The sequence below is a fragment of the Serinus canaria genome, chromosome 1 (genome assembly GCF_022539315.1).
Source record: "Serinus canaria isolate serCan28SL12 chromosome 1, serCan2020, whole genome shotgun sequence".
NCBI classification, from domain to species: domain Eukaryota; kingdom Metazoa; phylum Chordata; class Aves; order Passeriformes; family Fringillidae; genus Serinus; species Serinus canaria.
This window is the reverse complement of record NC_066313.1, coordinates 114,731,652-114,754,461: the sequence shown is the minus strand read 5'-3', so window position 1 is coordinate 114,754,461 and position 22,810 is coordinate 114,731,652. Positions and strand designations below refer to the sequence as shown.

The 22,810-nt window shown below is 57.4% G+C and overlaps 1 protein-coding gene across 1 annotated transcript in view; it reads left to right on the top strand.

Annotated features, from left to right (window-relative positions):
- The first annotated feature begins 996 nt into the window (after positions 1 to 996).
- The window catches only part of DCHS1 (dachsous cadherin-related 1), a 44,258-nt gene continuing 22,444 nt past the window's right edge, over positions 997 to 22,810 (top strand). The window contains exons 1-5 of the mRNA XM_030234637.2: positions 997 to 1,085; positions 5,089 to 6,903; positions 20,987 to 21,175; positions 21,274 to 21,505; positions 22,528 to 22,764. Coding sequence (XP_030090497.2) covers positions 5,152 to 6,903; positions 20,987 to 21,175; positions 21,274 to 21,505; positions 22,528 to 22,764 — 2,410 coding nt within the window. The 5' untranslated portion in view covers positions 997 to 1,085; positions 5,089 to 5,151. The remainder of the gene's footprint in view (positions 1,086 to 5,088; positions 6,904 to 20,986; positions 21,176 to 21,273; positions 21,506 to 22,527; positions 22,765 to 22,810) is intronic.

Sequence of the window (22,810 nt, the reverse complement as noted above, 5' to 3'; positions counted from 1 at the left end):
CTGAAGTTGTTGGAACTGGAACAGGCACAAGATTGTAAGGACCATCTGACCATCTCAGAGCACTCTGAGCCATGGCCTTTAGCAGATGAACTTAGCAACAGACCCTAGTCAACAGCAGTTTCTCCTCTAAGAAATCAAAGAAGGTCCAGCAGTGGTTACTGGCCCGAGGGGCTGCATGGCTCCAACAGACACACAGACTGCTGAGACCTGTCTGGAACAGGGAAAAGCTGCCTAAGTGGCCAAGCCAAGCTGAGGAGCCAGCTGCTGGTGGAGATGCCTGGACAGTCATCAGTCTTGTTTTTTTCTCTGGCATAGACTGGTGGAGCCCCAGTCCCTTGTAGCACAGGCATACTGAGTGAGCCTGGACCAGGCTGGACCTTCTGAGCCCTGATGTGAGTCAAGGTGTTGGGAGGTCACAGGTACTTGAGCTCTGGGTTATGTGCTGAAGAAGCAACTGCGGTAGAGAGGAAAGAATGGCCTGTGATCATGTCCCCACATGCCCCCAGCATCACCCACGGCCTCATTTCATCCCCTTTCCAGCCTTCTCCCTGCCCGGTCCCGTCCCACTCCTGCTCCAGCTCCTGCCAACCCCTTCGCATTTTCTCGGGCTCCCGGTTCCCGGCTTCCTTCCATCTTTCTGTACCCGAGTCAGCCCTTTCTCCCTCTCCGTGCCGATCCTGCTCCCCGACCCCTTGGAGCCCGGCCATACCGACGCACCGCCCGCAGCCCCGCTCGCCCGTCCGGGGCCGCCTCGAGGCCGCGCTCCGCCGGCGCGCTCCGGTGCGGGGCGGGGAGGGGGGCGGCGGAGGGAGCGGGGGGCTGAGGGCGGCGCTGGGTCGGGTTTCAGCAGGAGCCTTCGCGCCGAGCCAGCTCCGAGCCAGCGCCGACCCGCCGCCGAGCGCTCCGCGGGGCCACAGCCGCACCGGGGCGGCCGCGGCACCGGGGGAGCGCGGGAGCGCTCGGGGCACTGGAGCGGCCGGCGGTGCCGGAGAGACCTTGGCGCCGGAGCAGCGGGGAGGCTGCGGGACGTCGTGGCGGGGCCGGACCCCGCGGGATGTGAACGCCGCCGGCACGGGACGCGCAGTGTAAGTCCTAGCGCCGGGCTCGGCCCCTGCCGGAGCCCCGCACAGTGGCATCGTCGCACGGTGGGACCGGACCGGGACCGGGACCAGGGGCTTTGTTCTGCCTCCGCCGCGGAGACAATGGAGCTGGGGGGGGGGGGGGCGGGGGAGAACGGGGGGACGCGCCCGAGGCGGCGCAACACCGCGGAGCCGCGGCCGGACCGGGCTCGCTGACGGCCCCGGTGCTGGCGGCTGCCGAGCGGGACGGGACGGCACGGCACGGAACCGGGCTCTCACGGTGCCGCTGCAGGGCAGACCCGCCGAGGGGAGGGCGCTCAGCGGAACCGTGGAGGCGCCGGGCGGGGGCTGCGAGCCCGGGCGGAGCGGGGAGCGGGGCTGGCAGAACGCCGGCACCGAGGCCGCCCGGTGCGGGACGTCCGGGAGCGCCAGGGACCGGGACAGAGAGCGGCAGCGGACGCTGGGCTCGGCGGCTGGGGAGCCCCGGGAGACCGGAGCTCGGGGGAGAGCGAGCCCCAACAGCCGGGGGCTCCGGTGTAGAGGGTGCAGGCGAGGCCTCGCAGCGCCTTGGCGATGGGCACAATCCGGCAGGGGCCGATGTAGCGCGGGGATGTCCCGAGACAGGGACTGTGGGAATTGGCTCAAGCGCGGAAATATTTAATTAGCCTTTCCTTTGTGGGGGATGTGTTCTGAGAGACAGGAGAGCCCTCGGGGAGCCCCAGTGTGGCACAAAAACGGGATTCACAAGGATGCAGTAGGGACTTGACTGCATCTGCAGAACAGGAGTGCCACCGCTGCTCTGACTGCTCGGGGCCGTATCAGAGAGAGGGTCATGAGGCTGGGAGCTGGGCAAAAGGGTGCCGGTCCTGCAGGCCCAGGTGGGAGATGGTAGGAGGCACGGAGGACGTGGCTGTAGGTAGTGGTAGGCTGAGTAGAGGCTGGAAGTGAGTTGTTAGTCCAAGACTGCACTGCAGGCAAGTCAGGGCTGTGCATGGTGTCGAGGGCAGATCATCTGAAACTAGAGAGAGACAATGTCTGTGAATGTACATGAGGAAAGCATATTCCAGGTCAGTGACCAGTGCTCAGCAAAGATTAAACAGGCTTCCTCTTCTGGACTGGAGTCTCAAAAACGTCATTATACGAGTCATGGCCTCTCATGTCAGACCTAGGGTATGGCATCTGCAGCATCTGCAGCTTTCATGGAGCCTTCGCGCAGCAAGCCCTCTGACATCTGTTTGTGGCATGCACAGTGGGTGCCGTCTTTCCAGCTCCTCTGCTGGGGCTGCTGGGAGCCCACTTCCCTTTTCTCGTGGCTGACAGCAGGCACAAGCTGCTGCTGGCAAGGGTGCACACAGTGGTCCCAATGTAATTCCAAATCTTTTTTTCTTTCAAAATATCACGCATCTGCTACGTGTAGGCTGGGCTCTCCTGGTGCTCCAGCTTCTCAGCTCTAGGCTTAGATGGATGTTGCAGCTTGCTCCATTTTAGCTGCCCTTCCTGTCAACTGCCTCACTGTGGCTCTGGCCCTCAAAGACCTATGTTAAGAGATTCTCATCCTGGCAGTTTTCTTTAGAGACTCCTGCTGCCGTTCTTCACAAGGGTGCCCGGTGGTGGGAGGGACAGAGAGGGAGCGGGGCAGTGTGGCTCACGTTACACAGACCGGCCAAGCCAGCCCTGCACTGAGCTCTCTGCTAACTGAAAGCAGCTGTTCAGATTTTGTGACTCTGCATCCACTGAGGTCACTGCTGTTTCCCTCTGACCCAAACCTGCACACCTCGTTGTCACAGGGGTCTGCTGGTACCTCTGACTGGTGCAGTCTAGTAATGTTCAGTTCCACCTTTTGCTGAAGGATAAGCTTGCTGTGAAACTACTCAGTTGCACCCAGGGAGGATAGATCTGAAGAAGCTTATACAGGCTTTCAACACCAGTTTTCCAGCCCAGGGACTCTAATTTTTGTTCCCTGGTTGTGCTAGTGCTCTCAGCTGCTCTTCACACTCCCCAGATTTGCTTCTCAAGTATCTCTTCTCCCTTCCAGCAGTCCATAAAGCCTCACTGGCTTCTCAAGGCAACATTACTAATGGAACCAGGTGGGCTTTTCCCCATGTCTATGCCCTGAATTCTTCCAGGCACTACCCAAGAACTGTTAGCTCTGTCCTGTCCCTAGTCACTGAGGTTGCCCCAGGGAATTTTGGCCCTCTACCTCTCTGCCCTGGCCCTTCCCATGACCTGAGCATCTGCAGCACCATTGGAATGGTGCAGTCTCATCACAGAAGCTGCCTCAGACCCCATTCCTCCAGCACTGCATGCTCTGGGGGTAGGCAGTTACTCCATCTGGGGAATTAAAACTAGCTCCAACAGAGAGGCAGACCTGTCTAGGACCACTGAGTTTATGCAAATTCCCAAATCACAGAACAAAAAAGTATTTTATTTTGACTTTAGGTCTTAGGGCATTGTGAGGGTTCTCACGTGCTGGGTGCAAGAAGAGTGTGTGGATTTACCTCAGACTGTGCGGGTAGGCCTCAGACTGGATGCCCACTGAAGTAAACATTTCTTTATGAGTAGAAAATACTTTTAAATTATTTTGTTTCTGTCACTAACCCAGGATTTACACAGGAAAAAAAAAAATCTAGACAGCTGATCTAAGGTGGGAAAGGGGACCCAAGAATACCATCATATGTGCCCTGGAAAGGGTTAACACCACCGTGGAGTTCTTTGGTCAAGGGCTGATATTCTTAGTCCCCAAACTAGGCATTGCCAGCCACCTCCATCCCCCAAGACAGGGAGGTTCTTGCTCCTGCATGTGACATGAGCGGCTCCTGAGTGTGGTTATGGGCCCAGCAGCAAACGCTTTCAAGAGAGTCCAAGAGTGAGCTCATGCTGCCGCCATCCCCGCAGACCACGAAGCCTCGTTCGCGGGGCTGAGCGGGTCCTGGGGCCGCTGTTCCTCCGCAGCTCCGTGGCCGCCGTGTTACCCCGGCTGTTCCGGGCAGGGCAGGGCAGGGCAGGGCAGGGCAGGGCTGGCAGGGCTGGCACGGGCGGCTGTCCGGGCTCTGCCGTGTCCGGCTGCAGAGCTGCAGGAGCTGCGGCTGGCTCTGCCGCCCTCCCCCACTGCTGCAATGAAATGCAGTTACGGGGAAAGGGAGGGAAGGAGCCGGAGCCAGCAAGGAGCAGCGAGAAGGAGACAAAGGAAGGGAGTGAGCAGCGGAGGGTGTGGGACGGAGCAGCTGGCTGCTCCGAGGGAGTCGCTGCGTTCCTACGGCACTGCCACCGCCCTCCATGGTACCGGCTTGGGGCACCCACAGATCTCCGTGCCAGCCCAAACAATGAGCACGGCCTGATTTTATCCCGGGCATTCCCAGCTGTGGGCACATCCTTTGCAATACATCCTTTTTGATTTATTGTTCACTGGATGGAAGCCCACTCCAGTTCTGTGCTCCTTCCCAGGGACTGCAGATTTGCACTTCATGGGTTTTTGGCACCTATGTCCCTGAGGAACTGAAAGGAACGCTGCTGGGGGGAGAGGGGGTGGGGGCCAGGGTCTCACCAGTCACTCGCTGAGCTGTCTTGTAATTTGAGACCAGCTTTTTTCAGAGGGGAGAGATGCAAGGCTGCTGTTTGCCCAAAAACCTCTGTCCTCTTACAGACAGGCTCTGAACCTCACAGGAAGCATTCAGCTGTTAAAGACACTGGTGCATGCTGCTCGGGGGCAGTTGATGCCAGTATGCCAGGTGGGCAGTGGTTGCAAAGAGCACTTGGGGATGTAGGAAGCACCTCTGTGACAGGGTCCTAGCTGCTCACCTCGGGGCACTGTGAGCTGCTTCCAGGTGCTGTCCCAGGCTTTTGTTCTGGGCAGGCTCTGACACATATTGTCACATTTGCTTCTTGTGAGGTACGGGCATTACATAGTGAGTGATCGGGCAGCAGGTAGCTGGCAGACCTTCCCTCTCCAGGCTGTTTTCTGTCCTTCCTTTGCTCTCTCTTAACCAATATCCTCTGGTCTGCATTCCAGGCAGGATTAAAGCGAACTCTGCAAAGGAGATCAAGCCACCCTCTGCTCTGCTAGTTGCCAGCCATGGAGCAAATGAAGAGGTCAACAATGCTTCTGCTGGAGCTGCTTATTCTTGGGGGCCTGAGAGCAGGGATGGGCTCTGCTGTCCTGGGCACCCTGGATCTACAAATAGATGAGGAGCAGCCAGCTGGCACCATCATTGGGGACATCAGTGCTGGCCTACCCCCTGAAACTAGTGCCTACATGTATTTCATCTCAGCACAGGAGGGCAGTGGCGTCTCCACTGACTTGGGGATAGATGAGAATACAGGGATCATCAAAACAGCTCGTGTCCTGGACCGGGAGACTCGGGACCGCTACAGCTTCATTGCTGTCACCCCAGAGGGCATCACGGTAGAGGTGAACATCCAAGTGAATGACATCAATGACCATGCCCCAGCGTTTCCCAAACAGCACAGCACCTTTCAGATCCCGGAGCACACACCCATTGGCAGCAGGTTTCCCTTGGACCCGGCCTTTGATGCCGACAGTGGCCTCCTGAACACACAAGGCTACACGATTAAGGGAGGGAATGTGGGGCAGGCCTTCCGCCTAGAAACGCGTCGAGGACCCAATGGGGTCCTGTATCTGGACCTGGTGGTCAGCAACGTTCTGGATCGGGAGAACCGTTCCTCATACTCACTGCTGCTGGAAGCCTACGATGGGGGTTCTCCGCCCCGGAGCACCCAGATGACACTGGATGTGTCCATTCAGGACATCAACGACAATGCCCCCAGCTTCAACCAGAGCCGCTATCACACGCTCATTTCAGAGAATCTGAAACCTGGCAGCAGCATCCTGCAGGTCTTTGCCTCTGATGCAGATGAAGGTGACAATGGGGATGTGATTTACGAGATCAACCGACGGCAGAGCGATCCTGACCAGTACTTCACCATCGATGCCCGAACTGGAGTCATCAAGCTCAACAAAGGTCTGGACTATGAAGTGAGGAAGGTGCATGAGCTGGTGGTGCAGGCAAGGGATAAGGCTGTCCATCCTGAGGTCACCACAGCCTTTGTCACTATCCATGTGCGTGACTACAATGACAACCAGCCCACCATGACTATCATCTTTCTGAGTGAGGATGGCTCCCCACAGATCTCCGAGGGAGCCCAGCCCGGACAGTACGTGGCACGCATTTCTGTTTCCGATCCCGACTATGGAGAGTATTCCAATGTCAATGTCACACTGGAGGGAGGAGATGGCAAGTTTGCCCTCACTACCAAGGACAACATAATCTATCTGATCTGTGTGGACCAACTTCTGGATCGGGAAGAAAGAGACTCCTATGATCTGCGGGTGACAGCTACTGACTCAGGAACACCCCCGCTCCGGGCAGAATCAGCCTTTGTGCTGCAGGTGATGGATGTTAATGACAATCCCCCGCTCTTTGACCAGCAGGAGTACAAGCAAAGCATCCCTGAAGTAGTGTACCCAGGCAGCTTTGTCCTGCAGGTGACAGCTCGTGACAAGGACCAGGGTCCCAATGGTGAGGTGCGGTACAGCATTCTGCATGGCCGCGACACCCACTCCAGCTGGTTTACCATTGACCCTGCCACTGGCATCATCACCACTGCTGCCCCACTGGATTATGAAAAGGATCCTCAGCCTCAGCTCACTGTGCTGGCCACAGACCGGGGAACGCCTGCCCTCTCTTCCTCAGCTGTGGTGCACGTGGCCTTGCAGGATGTCAATGACAATGAGCCAGTGTTCAGGAGTAACTTCTACAATGTGTCCCTGAAGGAGAACACCCCTGTTGGGACCTGTTTCTTACAGGTAGGTACAGGTATTGAGGCTGGAGCTCGGCAGGGGCACAGCCAGGGCTGTGAGCAGCCTGGGGTGGGAGACCTGCCAGTGCAGGGTGTTTGGTGCAGGTGTCATGGCTTTGGTGGGCAGCGTTTGCGGCAGGAATGCTGGAGCAGAGATCCCCACCCTTGGTGTGAGTCTGGAATAGGGCCAAGTTGTGTACGTCCTTTCCCTGTGCAAGCCGTGGGCAATGCCACTGCCATCGGGCACACCACAAGGCTGCCCATCATGCAGAGCATGGTGTGGGCCTCTCTTGAGGTGGGTCCTGCTCTGCCAGGCCTTGCTTGCATCAGTGTGGAGCTACCTTGCGGCCAGAACACTCAAAAGGGGGCTAAGGAATGTGATACTGCTTCTGGGAAACTGCCTCTAGCCAGGCTTCGAACTTCCTTCTCCCCCTGTGAGGTCATTAGCCCAAGTTCATCAGTGCTGGTAAGGCTGCTTGTGAGCATTAGCATTAATTATGCTAATGAGCTAATGAGCTGAGGCACGTGCTGCTGCACCAGTCTTTATGTGGCAAGAGGTCATAGCTGGGGCTGGAGAGCTGCTGGGCCTCCAAAGCTCTGTGATGAGCTAGTGATGCCATTGGGATTCTGTGTGTTTTGTGCTCCCTGTGTTTGGTGTTTCTGCTGCAGCTCAGGCCCTGGAGCCCTCACTGCACCCCCACACCTCCTCTCACCCCAACTCAGGCCCTGGATCACCTGTCCCACCGGCCTGAGTTGGGGTGAGAGGAGGTGTGGGGGTGCAGTGAGGCACTGCCAACCATGGCAGCATCCAGGCTGTCCATGGGGACAAGCACCAGTGGCACTGGGGGCACTTCTCTGCTGGAGGTGTGGGGCACGGGGATGTCTGGTTGAGACCATGAGAAGCCCTGGTGCCAGTTTGGTGAGAGGGGGCCCAAGAGGACAGGAAGAACAGAAATTCTGGGGTCCATAAGACAAGGCTGGAGGAGGTCCTGTGACTCGGCTAGGAAAAAGGTCCCTAGGTCACCCCAGAGGTGGCAAGAAAGAATGGTCTATGGGTTCCCTGTGGGTACACTGCAGGGGCACGGGGGCTGTGAGTGTGGGTGGGCTGTGGGGGGTGTGTGTGTGCATGGAGGTGACTGTTGGTGTAGGGTGGGAGTGCTGGAGAGGGGCTTGTTGGGGAGTGAGTGCAGCGGATGGGGTTGGAGTGTGGCAGGAAGGAGGAATTGGGTGGGAGCAAGGGCCAGGTGTGGAAGAGAGGAGGCATGTGGAGCTGGGGCAAGTGTAGGATGGCTTGGGGAGAGGTCAAGGTAGGATTAGGGGTAAGTATAGGCAGAAGGAGTGAGTGGGAGATGAGAAGGAAGATGTAGGTCAGGGGAGATTTGGGGTTGGTGTATGCAGAGCAGCACTACACACTGTCCCAGTGTGGGGTGGGTGGGGATGGGCAGGGCTGGGGACAGAGATGGGGAAGGGCTCAGGGCCGGGCTCAGAGCAGAGATGCATGGCAGCTCCAGGCCTGTGCAGAGCCCCCGAAGGGAGGCCCCCCTCTTTCCTTGTCCGTGCCTTCCTGCTCAGTGCGCTCGCCGTGTGGGAAGGGCTCTGGAAATGCAATCGGAGATGGCGGCTGGGCTCCTGAGGCGGCCGTGGGGCCGGGCTGCAGGGAGAGCGCCCGGCACAGGAGCTGGGGCTGCGGGGCACTCCCGAAGGGTGCCCAGCGCACGGCCACCTGGCTCTGCGCTGTGCCTGGCAGCCGGCAGTGGCCAAGGCTTGGCCACGTTTGATGGTCTTGGCTGAGTGCTGGTGTTTCGTTTGGAAACAGCGCGGCTGGGCTGAGCACAGGTAACTCCCGCGCGGCCTCGGCACAAAGCAAACAGCTCACACATCTGCTGCTGCTTCCTCTGAGCCAGGAAATGTGAGAGGATGGGAAAGGAGGCTGGCCAGGCCCATGGCTTGATCGAGGATGCAGCAGCAGCCAGCCAAGTCTGGGAGCTGGGCAGAGCCAGGTCAGGGAGCCCTGGGCTTGGAGCACAGCTGCCTGGCATGGCCACCCCTGTTGCCTCAAACAGGAAGGCTTCAGAGGTGCTGCCAGGGCTCTCGGTGGCCAGTGCCCAGCACTGCTCCCCATGAAGTTGCCCATGTCAGGTGTGCTGTCCCCACAGCTCTTTTCTGCTGTTGCTCCTGCTTGGCTCCATCTCTCTATGGCATCCAACCACTGGGGCTCACCCTGCCTCTGGACAGCAAAGTATCTCTGCCAAAGGGTTTTGTCCAGACCCACACAATAGTGATGAGTGCTCAGGTCACGGCCAGGCCCTGCCAGATGAGGTACAGGACACAGGACAGTCACAGCACAGATCTCAGTGGGTTTGCTTTTTTGTCAGTCTGCCCCATTTTTAAGCAGAAAACCCTGGGAGGACCAGGCCAGTTTTTAGACAGTGGTGTCTACTATCCATGGACAGGACAGAAGGGTGGGGAAGGAAGGAGTCCCCGAGAGTGAGCAGGAGAGACCCAAACAATTGCTACAGATGATCTGCTCCCTTGCAGACTCTGTTCTGTCTGCTGGGTCAGTCTTTGTGTCTGAGTATGAACAGGGATGAGCAGAGCAGGTTGCTGGCCTGAGCTTCTGAGAAATAAAAAGGAACTCATAACATCTTCTCTGTTTATTATTCATGTTTACTATGGGCCAGGTCCCACAGTAGCAGACTGAGCATGAAGCAAAGGAAATAGCAAACTCACTGTTCAAATCTGAGATGAGAAAGAAACACTGGTGGAGACAGAGCCCAGGGTAGAAGTGAAAGTGAGACCAGCAGAAAATGGAGCAGGAGACGGTCCCCAGCTGGCTGTCCTGCTCCTCTCTGCCGCCATGAGCTGATGATGCACAAGCTTTAGGGCACCGGACCCCATTCCAGTGCTGTGCTCCGTGTAAATCTGCTCTGGTATAAATTCACCCTGCTGGTTTAAATTTGCTTTAAACATTTGACTGTGTACCAGCACACTGCATGCATAGTCAGATAGTGTTTTTCTGGGACTTTCTGACTTTTCATGCTAAATCAAGTATTGTCTGTGCTCTGGCAGAGAGAACTGTGAGCCCCATGTGGTGAGCATGGGCTGATTGGACAGCAACCTGAATGACATGGAATGGTGGATTATTGATTCTTGCATATATCCAGTATTGATGATTTTGGAACCAGGGTTTGCATACTGCTTTTGCACCGGTACACAAATGCTGGGGAACGTCAGAAATTAAAAGCTGACCAGCAATGCACCTAATGTAGAGTCTCTGCGGTTTTGAGGACAAGTCTGATGAGTTTTTGGTTCTGGTTTGTGATTCCATGGGACATTCAGGGCTACATGCATAGCCCTGGGACAACCCCATGGGCCGTACCCCAGGGAGGATTTGGATGAAGAGCAGTAGGCTACACCAGGCCACAAACACTGTATTACCAGAAGAGAGTCTGGAGGGCTGTTCCTGGCAGGGACACGGAGCGTAGCCATGCATGGGCCCTGGGGCAGCACGAGGACTAATGCTCACTAACTGCGGGCAAGGAAGGTGCTCGGAGGGAGGGGGCATTGCTGCCTGCATTTGTGTTCTTAGGGCAAGGGATTTAGTATCAACCTATTTTCAGACCTTTGCACAACACAGAACAGGCCTCTCCCTCCTTAGAAGCAAGAAGGCAAGCTTTCCAAAGGGAGATGGGAGATGCCTGGGAGCGTGCTGGGGGGTAAGAACAAGGGGAGGGAGAGTGTCACGGTCCTGAGGGGCAGGCTGCCATGTGGGGGGATCTGGGGCTATACAGGAGTGTGGGCATGGGGGAGATGCTGGTACATGGGGAGGTTGTGGGGGGAGGTGAGTGCTGTTGTTACCGCCAGAAGAGCTGCATTTGTTCCAAATTCCTGTGAAAGTTATTTCCTTGCGCTGCCAGCAGCCTCCTCCTGGGCTTGGCACAGCAGCCAGCGCCATGATTAATTCAAGTAGCATTTCCCCTGGAGCTGCAGCAGCTTTTCCACTGCAGCTGAGAGGCCCCAGCCCCTCGCGCTCCTCTCCCCCATCCTCTGCTCCTCCTTCCAGCCCCCTCGAACAGCTCCCTCCTTCCTCCATGCAATCCCCAGCCCCCTCACAGCTGCCCCTTTTCCCTTACCTCTGCTTCAGCTCTAGGCCCCACAGAACTCCTCTTTCTACCACTGCCCTTGCTCACACAGCTCACTCATCCATGTCCACCCACAGCCCCACCCAGACATGCAGCCCTGCAAAGGGCCAGTCCTTCTGCCCCCTCCCGTGGCCCCAGTCACCGGCGTGCTCCCCCCTGCACCCCAATTTCTGCTCCCTCTTGTTCTCCCCACACCCCTCGGTCATTGCCAGCTGCAGCTGTCTTCTCCCCCGGGACCATTGCCACTGTGACCCAGGGCAGCTCTCCTCCACCTGCATAACCCTTGGGATATGCCAGCCTCTCCCTGTGGAATCCCAGAATGGTTTTAGGTGGGAAGGGACCTTAAAGATCATCCAGTTACAGCCCTATGCCGTGGGCAGGGGCACCTTCCACTAGACCAGTCCTGGCCTTGGATACTTTCAGGGATGGAGCAGCCACAGCTGCTCTGGGCACCTTATGCCACCCTCACAAGGATGAACTTCTTCCCAATATGCCATCTAACCTGGTCCTCTGGCCATGTGAAGCCATTCCCCCTTGCCCTGTCAGTCCAGGGCCTTGTCCAAAGTCTCTCTCCAGCTCTCTTGGAGTCCCTTTAGGCACTGGAAGGGACTCTAAGGTTTCCCTGGAGCCTTTCTGAGGTTGAACACCCCCATCTCACCCAGCCTGTCTCCAGAGCAGCTCCATGTCGTCCTGATGTTGGGGTCCCCATCCTGGCCTTGCTCCCTAGGCTCACCCTGCCTGGCATGCTCAATCTTGTGCTGACCCCAGCCCAGTCTCTCTCCTGCACATCTTACTGATCTGTGTCCCATCTTTTTGTACAGACCTTCTCTGAACGCTCTCTGCCTGAGCTCCACATGGCTGAAACCTAGTCCCACACCCTGGTTTGGGGTCATTCTGGCTTCAGTGCTCCCCAGGGTCCTGCCATTTCTGCCTTGTGCTGTGGCTGCCCCATTCAAGCCTCCCACCTTGAGCACTCTTCCCAGCTTCCCAGCCCTGCTCTGCTCCAGGATTCCCTGTCCCTTTCTGCTCCCCAGCTTCCAGGTCCTGTTCAGCCCCTGCACTTTTTATGGGGCTCCCTATGCCCTGTAGCTCCTGGCTGCAGATGCCATTTCACTAGCAAGGACCCCTGGGAACCCAGGTGCAGAACCTTGCTCCTTGCCCTGGTCTGTCCCTGTGCTTGGAGGTCCCTGGGCTCCCAGAAGGGAGCTGGGCACTCCCAGGCTCCCTCACCTCTTGCCCAGTCCCACCATTCACACCCTGCCTCCCTGCCAGTGTCTGTGGTTAACCCACTTCCCCTCACCCTCTGACCCGAAGGCTTTAGCCCATCTCAGGGCAGCCCCTGCTCCCCATGCCCAGCTACACGTGTTTCTGGCAGCCCTGTGTCTGTCCTAGAATCACAGGAGGGTGGGAAGGGACCTTAAAGCCCATTTGTTCCACGCCCTGCCATGGCAGGGACGCCTTCCACTACACCAGGTTGCTCCAAGCCCCATCCAGCCTGGCCTTGGATGCCAGGGCTGGGGCAGCCACAGCTGCTCTGGGCAGTGTGGAGGCCTTGGCTGTGGGACCCCCAGCCAGACTCCCGCCTGTGCCTGGGGCCTGGGGACCCAGCGGTGTGAGCCAGCAGTGCCAGCAGCCGTGCTGGGGCTCCCTGCACAGGGGCTCCGGGAGCCACGGGCTCTGACCCTCGCCTTGGCCACGTGTGCTGCACCGTCGCCGGGCCAAACCCCGACCCTGCTCCTTCCCCTGAGACCCGAGCGTGCTGGAGGCTGAGACAAAGCCCTGGAGACAGGAACGGCTCCTGAAATAGCTGTGTGGCTGCTCCCTGGCCACTTTTAGCTGGTCAGTGGCTGTGCCAGGGCTGGGAGGGCAGGAGGCTGGCGCGCACTCAGGCGCAGGGAGCCGTGCGTGGGATCGCTGACCACACTGGCGCCAGCCTCCCCTCCTCTCCCACCAAGAGCCGTCACTCAGAGGGGCGGGAGCCCCAGAGCCAGATGTTTGCCAAAGCCACAGCACAACATGTGTGCAGCAGAGCCCCAGCCATGGCCAGGCTCCAGATGAGTTCCCTGCCTGCTGACTGCGCTGGCTGCAGTGGGGAGGATGGCTGAGGACTGGAGTCCGAGCTGCTGAGCAGTGCTCCATCATTTCCCAGCACTGTGGGCTGGGCAGGGGCACAGGTCAGCAGGAGGTGTCTACAAGGGGCTCTGGTGTTGGGTCTGTGGGAAGGGGCAGCTTTGACTCCCACAGGGTGAGGAACCTTGGTGTGGGGCTGTACTTCATCCATCCCCATCTCTGGGAAATGTAGGAAGTCTGTGTGCCCTGGCTCCACTTGTTCCTCCTGTCTTGCTGGGGTACTGGGAGGAGGGTGTGAAATTGCAAGGCTCCATACCCATCACTGCCCTCCCAGCTCTCCATGCACTGGGGAGAGAAACACTTGGCCAGGACCCTGCTTCCTTTTCAAAGTCTGGTGCTCTGGTTTCTTGCTGCCTGACCCTGAGTCATCTTGCTGTTCTCCTTTGTTGTCCTCTTTGCTCCGTGGTGGCCACAGCACTCCCGCTGCACATGCTTCTGCCCAGCTGCAAGGCACTCCAGCAAAGCCTTCTCACCACACCTGTGGGCAAGGAGGGGCAGGGAGCAGGTGCTACTGCCCAGTGTGGACAAGGCTGCTCTGCAGGGATGGGGAGCAGATCAGCCCTCTTGGAACAATTTGAGCTCAATGGGGAACCGGGGTGTTCAGGAGGGTCTTTGGTTGGAGATCACAGAATGGTTGATTTTGGAAAGGACCTCTTGAGATAGTTTAGTACAACTCCCCCATGTACAAGCAGCACCATCCAGAGATGGTTGCCCTGGACATCCCCACTTTCCTGGGAAGCCTCATAAAGGAAAAGTGCTTCCTGATCTTCAGAGGGATTCTCCTGTGTTCCAGTGTGTGCCCATGCCCTCTGATCCTGACACTGGGCACAACTGGGAAGAGCCTGGATCCATCCTCTTGTTGCCCTCTTTCCTGTATGAATGATAGCCCTTCTCCAGGCTGAACCACCCCAGCTCCCTCGGTCTTTTGTCACAGGAGAGGTGCTCCAGTCCCTTCATCATCTTTGTGGCCCTTCACTGGACTCTCTCCAGTATGTCCATCTCTCTCCTGTACTGGGGAGCCAGTGCTGGACTGTAGGAGTACTGAGGAGTACTGTACTGTATGCAGCTCCAGCTGTGGCCTCACCACTGCTGAGGAGAGGGCAGGATCCTCTCCTTGACCTGCTGGCCACACTCACCCTGAATGCTGCCCAGGACACCATTCTCCCTCCTTGCAGCAAGAGCACATTGCAGTCTCATCCTCAGCTTGGCACCCCTGGGGACCCGGCGGGGCTCTCTGCTGAGCTGCTCTCCAGTGGTGCAGCCCCCAGCCTCTACTGCTGCAGGGATTGTTTCTTCCCCGGGACAGAACTTTGCACTGTCCCTTATGAACTTCAGGAGGCCTCTTGTCCCTCCCTGCAGCCTCTCAAGGTTGCTCCAGACGCAGCATGACCCTCTGGCAAATCAGCCACTCCTCCCAGTTTGGTCTCATCAGCAAACATGCTCAGGGTACACAGGTCATTAATGAAGGGGGGCAGGATTGGCCTCTGGGGCACACTGCTAGCTACTGGACTCCAGGTAGGAATTCTGTCCCTGACCACCACTCTCTGCACAGGAGGAATTCAGCTGGTTTTCAGCTGAATGAGGATCTCATGGGGGAGAGTGTCAAAGAATTTAGTGCACTTCAGGTTGACAATATCCACTCCTTTTCTGTCATCCACTAGGCCAGTCATTTATCAAGTGGATCAAGCATGATTTGTCCTTAGGGGAAGATGTGCTCACCACTCCTGATGATTTTCTTGTCCTTCCCATGCATAAAAATGGTTTCCAGGAATAGCTGCTCCATTGGTTTTCCAGGGATCAAGGTGACACTGATTGTTTTGTAGTTATCTGGATCCTCCTGCCTTACTCTTGAAGATGGGAGATATTTACCTTCCCACAGTCTTCAGGCACCTCCCAAATGTGATGATTGAGCAAACATTATTGTGAAGGGCCTGGCAGTGATGTCCTTCACCCTGTTGTCTGAGACCTGAGCCTCCTGAAGACCCATCTTAGGGAGTAAGGGAAAGAGCCAGTCTCCTACATGTCCTGTGTCACCAGGTCCCTAGTCTCCTTCAGCTGTGGGCCTACATTTTACCCAGCCTTCCTTTTGTCACCAATGTACTTACAGAAGCCCTTCTTGTTGACTTTGACATCCCTTGCCAGATTCAAATCCAGTTGGGAACTGGATGCCAACAACTGCCATCCCCTGTAATTACACTGATCAGTGAATGATTTCAACAGGAGGCAGCCCAGATGTGTTCCCCAAACCCTGCCGTGGTGGCAGCCTCTTCTACACCTATCTACAAAGTCTTCAAAACATCGGGGTCATCCCTGGGTTCCTTAACACATGCTCTGGTCTGAAGGGCATGCCTTTTCATTTGCACCCATTGTGACAGAAATGGAGTATTTCTTCTGTCACTTTGATGCAAACCCTTTTCCTCACTGCGGCCCCCAGGCAGAGCACTGCTCATGAGCCTCTCCCCAGAGCCTGTCTCCCAACCTGTTTCACCCACCTGATTACCCAACATCCTGCCTTGGATATGAGGACAGTGGGAGAAGGTGTCAAAATCCTTCCTAAAGTCAAGGCAGTTGTCACCCACAGCTGTCAGCCCTTTGAACCCAGATCCCATCAGCGCAGAGAGCAAGCAGGATGGTCAATCCATGATAGCTCTTCCCTTCCAGGATCTTTCATGTGGCCTAAAATATGCTAGAAGACCCACGCCGTGATTCTCCCAGGGCCCAAAGTGTGGCTGATGAGAACGTAGACCCTCAGATGATCCTTTTGGCCTTTGTTGAAGGTGGGATGTGAGACTTACATTCCTCCCTGTGTCAGGGATCTCCCTTGGTTGCCCCCACGTGTGAAGAGCAGCCCTACAAATCCATTTCTGTCAGCATCCCATGTTGAGTTCCATGGATTCACGTGGATCCAAAGAAGTACTGGTTCTCTCTTCACCCCTCTCTGGAGGCTCTCTGAAGCCTTTTGAACAGCATGGAGGCCTGGGAGGCTGGTAGAGACCGAGGTGGAGGAGGCAGTGTCTCAGTCTTTCCTGTGCGTGATGCTGCTGAATCCACACTCGGAAATGGGCCCCTCCTCAGGCCTTCACTGCCAGCAGAGGCTCTTCTTGGCATGCTCAGGCTTGAGCTTTGACTTTGCTGGTACATCCTGACATGCCTGGCAATGTTTGGAGATTCCTACTATGTGTCTTGCCTCTGCCCATCTCAAAGGATTGTGGAAGGGTTTGGGTTGGTAGAGAGCTTAAATATCACCTCCTTCCACCCCCCTGCCATGAGCAGGGACACCTTCTACTCAACCAGGTTGTTCCAAGCCCTGTCCAGCCTGGCCTTGGACACTCCCAGGGATCCAGGGGCAGCCACAGCTTCTCTGGACACCCTGCTCAAGGGCCTCATCACTCTCACAGGGAAGAATTTCTTCCCAATATCCAATCTAAACCTACTCACTGTCAGGGTGAAGCAGTTCTCCCTTGTCCTGTCTTTTGAGGCCCTTTTAAATAGCCTCTCTCTCCATCTCGTTGGCTCCCTTCAGGTACTGAAAGGCCCCAATTAGGTCACTCCAGAGCCTTCCCCTCTCCAGGCTGGACAGTCCAGTTCTCTTAGCATACATCACCTTTTGCATGGCAGCTTAGCCCAGAGGCCCCTGCTTAGCCCAGGCCATCTGCTGAGGTCTCTGTGTTTTCCTGAGCACTGGGATGGGCTGTTCTGGAGTGTGCTGCCCTGAAGGCTTGCCAGCTTTCCTGAGCTGCCTTGGCCTTCAGTGCTGCCTCCCATGAGACCCCTTCCATTGACCAGTTCCCTGTAAAAGCTGAACTCTGTCTTGCAATCCAGGGTCTGTACTCAGCTTCTCTTCCTCACTCCCTTTAGGCTCCTGAATCTGCTGCTTCATGGCCACTGCAGTCACTGCTACTGCCAACTGCCACATGCCCAGTTATAGTCCCTTTTAGGGAACAGCAGATCCAGCTGCGTACCACCCCTGCTTGGCAGGGACGCTGGAATTCTTTGTGAGAGCAAGGGTCTGTGATCCTAGCTTCCTCAGGTACTGCTGCTTCCTTGGCTGCTTCAGGTCAGGAATCTCCTGGAGAGCACTGGTGTCCTTGTGCTTAAAGCCTTGAGTGGCTGTGCAGGCTGTGTTCAGAAGTCAGAGGAGACAGGGCAGTGGGGCTGCTGTTCAGGCTCAGAGCCCTGGCTCCTGCTCCCACACATTCGAGCAGCAGGACTGGCACAGCCCCAGTGAAAAGTTTCCTGGGCAGTTCCACAGGCAGCTTGACCCCGTTTCCCTCTATTTTTCAGGCAAACATCAGGAGACTCATGAGTGAGCTGCAGTAAAACCAGCTGTGGATCCAAGATTTGGGGCGGATGCTAAATACAGAGCCTGGGGCTGCCCTGCATTAGCTTCTAGCAAAGTTCCTGGAAAAATATCCATGCTTGGTTTAAAAATTTCCAGAAGTGGTGAACTCACCGCCGGCCTTAATGAGCCCTTTTGGTGGCTAATTGCCCTCCCAGCTAAAAATGTGTCCCTGTCTCAAACTGCGTGTACTCTGAGTCTGCAGCAGTGCATGCAGCTGAAATGAGGTGGTTGCCATACCTGGTGGCTGGTGGTCCCTGTGATGTCTCTCAGGAGTCCCCAGGAGACATCACCCAGCTGCAGCGGGGATCCTGCTGTCCCTGGGTCTCGTGTCAGGCCCTGCTGAGCGTGGATGCCCTCAGGCAGTCAGCCAGCCCCATCCCATGGGATTCACACATGGGATATCATCAGTCTGCAGGCAGGGACCTGGGACTGGGGTGCACCAGCCACAGCCCCCCTCCCCCTGCACACAGTGGCAGATCACAGAGCAAAGTGTCCAGTGGCCCCAAACTCAGCCAACAATGTGACCTGGTCCTGCAGGTGTTTGCTGTTCCTGTGGCATCTCTCTAGGCACCAGTTTAGCATCACCCATCCAAGAGAGACAAGAACCAGGTGCAAGGCTGCAGCCAGGGCTGGTTCTGATAGCAGACTGCTGGCTATCCAACAGTTATCTTGCTGGAACATGGCTCTGGGTACCAGGAAACCACAAGGGAGGTGATGCTGCACTACACAGTAGTGAGAGCTCATCTATTGCTTTCCTGTTCCTGAAATCTGGCCCAGGTCTTGTGGCAGGAAGCTGTGTATTCCCCCTTTGGGTATTCTTAAGGGTGGCACCCATCAAAAGATGGTTACGGTGGGGAAGGGAGACTCTTCTGGAAGCATCAGAGCCCCTGGGCTAAGGAGCCTGAAGATGCTATCTCACTCTGCAGCAGAGTGTGTTGCTGTACAGTGATTAAAGCAGCTGATGTGCATTTAGGATAACCTACAGAGTGAGAAGTAGTTCATTCTGAAGGAAAGAAAAGTCTTCATTTACCATATAGCACCTATTCCAGTCACTGTGGCAGCTGGTTATGCATTTCTATCTGCAGAGGTGGAGAAGGCTGGCAGCTGACCCAAGGAATGGCAGAGGCACACAGGGTGTGGGTACAGGGCTGTATCCCAGGCAGGGCACAGGCACAGTGGGGTGTGGGTACAGGGCTGTATCCCAGGCAGGGCACAGGCACACAGGGTGTGGGTACAGGGCTGTATCCCAGGCAGGGCACAGGCACAGTGGGGTGTGGGTACAGGGCTGTATCCCAGGCAGGGAACAGGCACAGTGGGGTGTGGGTACAGGGCTGTATCCCAGGCACAGCACAGGCACTGTGGGGTGTGGGTACAGGGCTGTATCCCAGGCAGGGCACAGGCACACAGGGTGTGGGTACAGGGCTGTATCCCAGGCAGGGCACAGGCACACAGAGTGTGGGTACAGGGCTGTATCCCAGGCAGGGCACAGGCACAGTGGGGTGTGGGTACAGGGCTGTATCCCAGGCAGGGCACAGGCACACAGGGTGTGGGTACAGGGCTGTATCCCAGGCAGGGAACAGGCACAGTGGGGTGTGGGTACAGGGCTGTATCCCAGGCACAGCACAGGCACAGTGGGGTGTGGGTACAGGGCTGTATCCCAGGCAGGGCACAGGCACAGTGGGGTGTGGGTACAGGGCTGTATCCCAGGCAGGGCACAGGCACACAGGGTGTGGGTACAGGGCTGTATCCCAGGCAGGGCACAGGCACACAGGGTGTGGGTACAGGGCTGTATCCCAGGCAGGGCACAGGCACACAGGGTGTGGGTACAGGGCTGTATCCCAGGCAGGGAACAGGCACAGTGGGGTGTGGGTACAGGGCTGTATCCCAGGCAGGGCACAGGCACTGTGGGGTGTGGGTACAGGGCTGTATCCCAGGCACAGCACAGGCATAGTGGGGTGTGGTACAGGGCTGTATCCCAGGCAGGGCACAGGCACACAGGGTGTGGGTACAGGGCTGTATCCCAGGCAGGGAACAGGCACACAGGGTGTGGGTACAGGGCTGTATCCCAGGCAGGGCACAGGCACACAGGGTGTGGGTACAGGGCTGTATCCCAGGCAGGGCACAGGCACACAGAGTGTGGGTACAGGGCTGTATCCCAGGCAGGGCACAGGCACACAGGGGTGTGGGTACAGGGCTGTATCCCAGGCAGGGCACAGGCACACAGGGTGTGGGTACAGGGCTGTATCCCAGGCAGGGCACAGGCACACAGGGTGTGGGTACAGGGCTGTATCCCAGGCAGGGCACAGGCACACAGGGTGTGGGTACAGGCTCTACCCCAGTAATGACAGGCAGCAAGGAGCCACTGTACTGGTAACCTCTTCACGAGCTCCAGTGATGTCAGCGGGGTTAGATTTGTGTTAGATTTGTGCTCTCTGCTGATTAGCTCCCCAGGAAGACAGGCTGGGTGAGTAGGGAGGGGGATGGTGAGCTCTAGGTGGGTCCAGTTTCTCAAAGTGCCTCCTGACCCAGTTCTGTCACAGCACCTGTGTTTCCAAGTGCTCTGCAGCTGGAGTGGGGAGGGGGGATCCTGTTCCATAGTGCTTCTTCTGGCAGCTGCTGGGGGTGTCGCAGGTGCTGCCTCCCGTTCCTGGCCAGGACCGGCTGGTCCCAGCCCTGCCCACTGACTGTTCCCTGCAGGCCCTGTGTCCCCTCCCTGGTCCCTGCATCCCCGGTGAGTGGCTCGCAGCCCCCAGCCGGGCCCTCGGCTTGGCTCGGCGCGCGTTCCTGCGCTCCTTGTGCGGGGCCGAGGCCCCATGGCTGCTGCGGGGAGGAGCTGTGGCTGACGAGCCCTGAACTCCACTTCACCCGGGCCTGGCCCAGCTGCCTTCCCCCGGCTCTGTCCCCCAGCTTTGTTCTCCATGGAGCTCCCAGCTGGTGGAGGAGCTGTGGGCAGGGATGTGGAGTCAGGAGTTGGTTTCTGCTGACCTGAGCTCTGTGGGAGCCCAAAGGAGGAGCTGGGGAGGGCAAGCAGGGAGCAGCATTCCTCCTCCTGCCACGTCTGTCATAGTGGGCGCGCTTCTTGTGCTACAGGCAAGCGAGACTGGACTGTCTCGGGGCAGTGCCACCCTCCATCCTCATGCCCCGTGTCTGGGGCTGCTAGACACAGAGCCCTGAGAGCAGGACCGAGCCAGGGCCATGGTGACAGGGGGGTATCCCATCCTGAGTGTCTTTGCAGAAAAGAAGGAAGAGAGGTGCAGGGGCTCCTGCTGCTGCAGTGCCGCATGTCCTGCAGAAGAAGCAGTGGCTGGTTTGGGACAAGAGCCACAGTTGCTGTCACACTGCATTCTGATGGCCAGCTCTGAGGGTGGCACGGTGGCTGTGGCCATGGACCAGAAGGTGGCACTGGGGTGTGGTGGTGGGGCTGGGCTGGGTCTGGCTGGTTCTGTTCTGTTCAGGTGGTGCCTTCCCTCACACAGGTGACAGCCACAGACGCAGACAGTGGTGCGTTTGGCTCCCTTTCCTACTCCATTGGCTCTGGCATCGGCAGTGTCATCCCCACGCAGTTCAGCATTGACAAGCACTCCGGGCAGCTGTGCACGGTGCAGCCCCTGGACCGTGATGAGGGCACGTCTGCCTACGACTTCACCATCACTGCTGTGGATGGGGTGAGTGCTGGCGAGGCTGCACACGCAGTGCTGCCGAGCCAGCACTGTGCAGGGGGTGCTGCTGTCCTTGTGCTGTCCCTGATCCGGTGCCTCCGCAGGGCGGCCTGAACTCCATGGTGTATGTGAAGGTGTTCCTGGAGGACACGAACGACAACTGGCCAGTGTTCTACCCTCTGGAGTACGCTGCCAGCATCAGCACCCAGAGCATGCCGGGGACGGCCGTGCTGCGTGTCACTGCCCACGACAAGGACGAGGGGCTCAATGGGAGGGTGACATACCGCATCGTCCGGGGAAACTCGCCCCCGCTCTTCTCCCTCAACAAGGACACAGGTGAGATCTCAGGCAGCCAGAGCAGGCAGCAGTTGGAGCACTCTGGTGTGGGATGTATCAAAACCAGTCTGAGTGTCACTGCTTGGCCACCTCAGCAGTGCAGTCTGTCTCCAAAGTACATGTGTTCCTCTCCCTGCCACATCTTTCCCTGCTAAACTTCCTTAGCCTCTGGTAATCCCTTCCCAGACTCAGTCCCTGACTTTTTGTTTCTGCTGCCTGTTCTGTTCTTCATTTGTCCTGTCTTCCTTCTCCCCATTCCCCATCTCCGACTCACTGTGCCCTTCCTCTTGTGTGCTGATCACACAGCTGTATGATCAGCTGTATGATCAGTCTGTATCCTGCTTCCTTTCTTGAACCTGCTAGTCCCCTCTTCTCCAGCTCAGTTAACTCTCTTCTATAACTCTGTCACTCTTGATCCCACTGTTCTCATTGGCTGCATCTGCTCAAAGCCAGAGCAGTTTCTGCTGGGGAAGTGGGTGCATGGGTATGTGATGCCAGGGACTCTCAGCACTACAGAAAGGTGCACTGGGGAATCTGCACACTGGTTCTCAATTCCCAGCAGGTGACTGGGAAGGCGACAAGCCCTACCAGCCCTCCTAATGCAGGGCCACCTCCTTTGTAAGGCCTATCAGCTAAGGTCCTTCACTTCTATATCCCCTCCCAGATCCTCTCTGCGAGCCCAGGGCCTGCTTGCTGTGTTATGACACTCACCCTGTGCCCCAGACTGGAAGCCCTCTCCCCACCTTTCCCTCTCCAAGACCTGCCCTCTGGCTCGTGTCCCACAGCCTGTACCACCACTAAACTCAGAGCTGGCTGTAAGACAAAGTGAATAGGATTTGGGGAGGCTTTCCTGGAAGTGCTCCACTCATGCACTCCAGCTCCTCTGTGGTGGGCTCCTGCTGTGATGCACATTGTCTTCTACCCCTTCTGGTCTGTCTTTTCCATCTTATGGTTTGGCCTGTTCCCTGGTGCCAGGTGACAGGGGTGCAGCATAATGCTACATCAATGACTTTCCTCCTCAGGTGTCATTTCTCTGTCCTGGTCTCTGAGTGGCAAAGCCAACACCCTGGTGCAGCTGGTGATCTCTGCTCAGGATGGGGGGGGCCTGCAGGCACAGCCAAATGCCCGGGTAAACATCAGCATCGTGGAGGGCACAGTCTCACCCCCTGTCTTTGAGCAAGCTCAGTACTTCTTCAGCGTGCCCGAGGACATGCCACAGGGCGCCACTGTGGGGGCTGTCCAGGCCCAGAACCCGCCAGGTACAGCCTTGTCCCTTTTGCATGTTGCCACTTTCCCTGCCCCCAC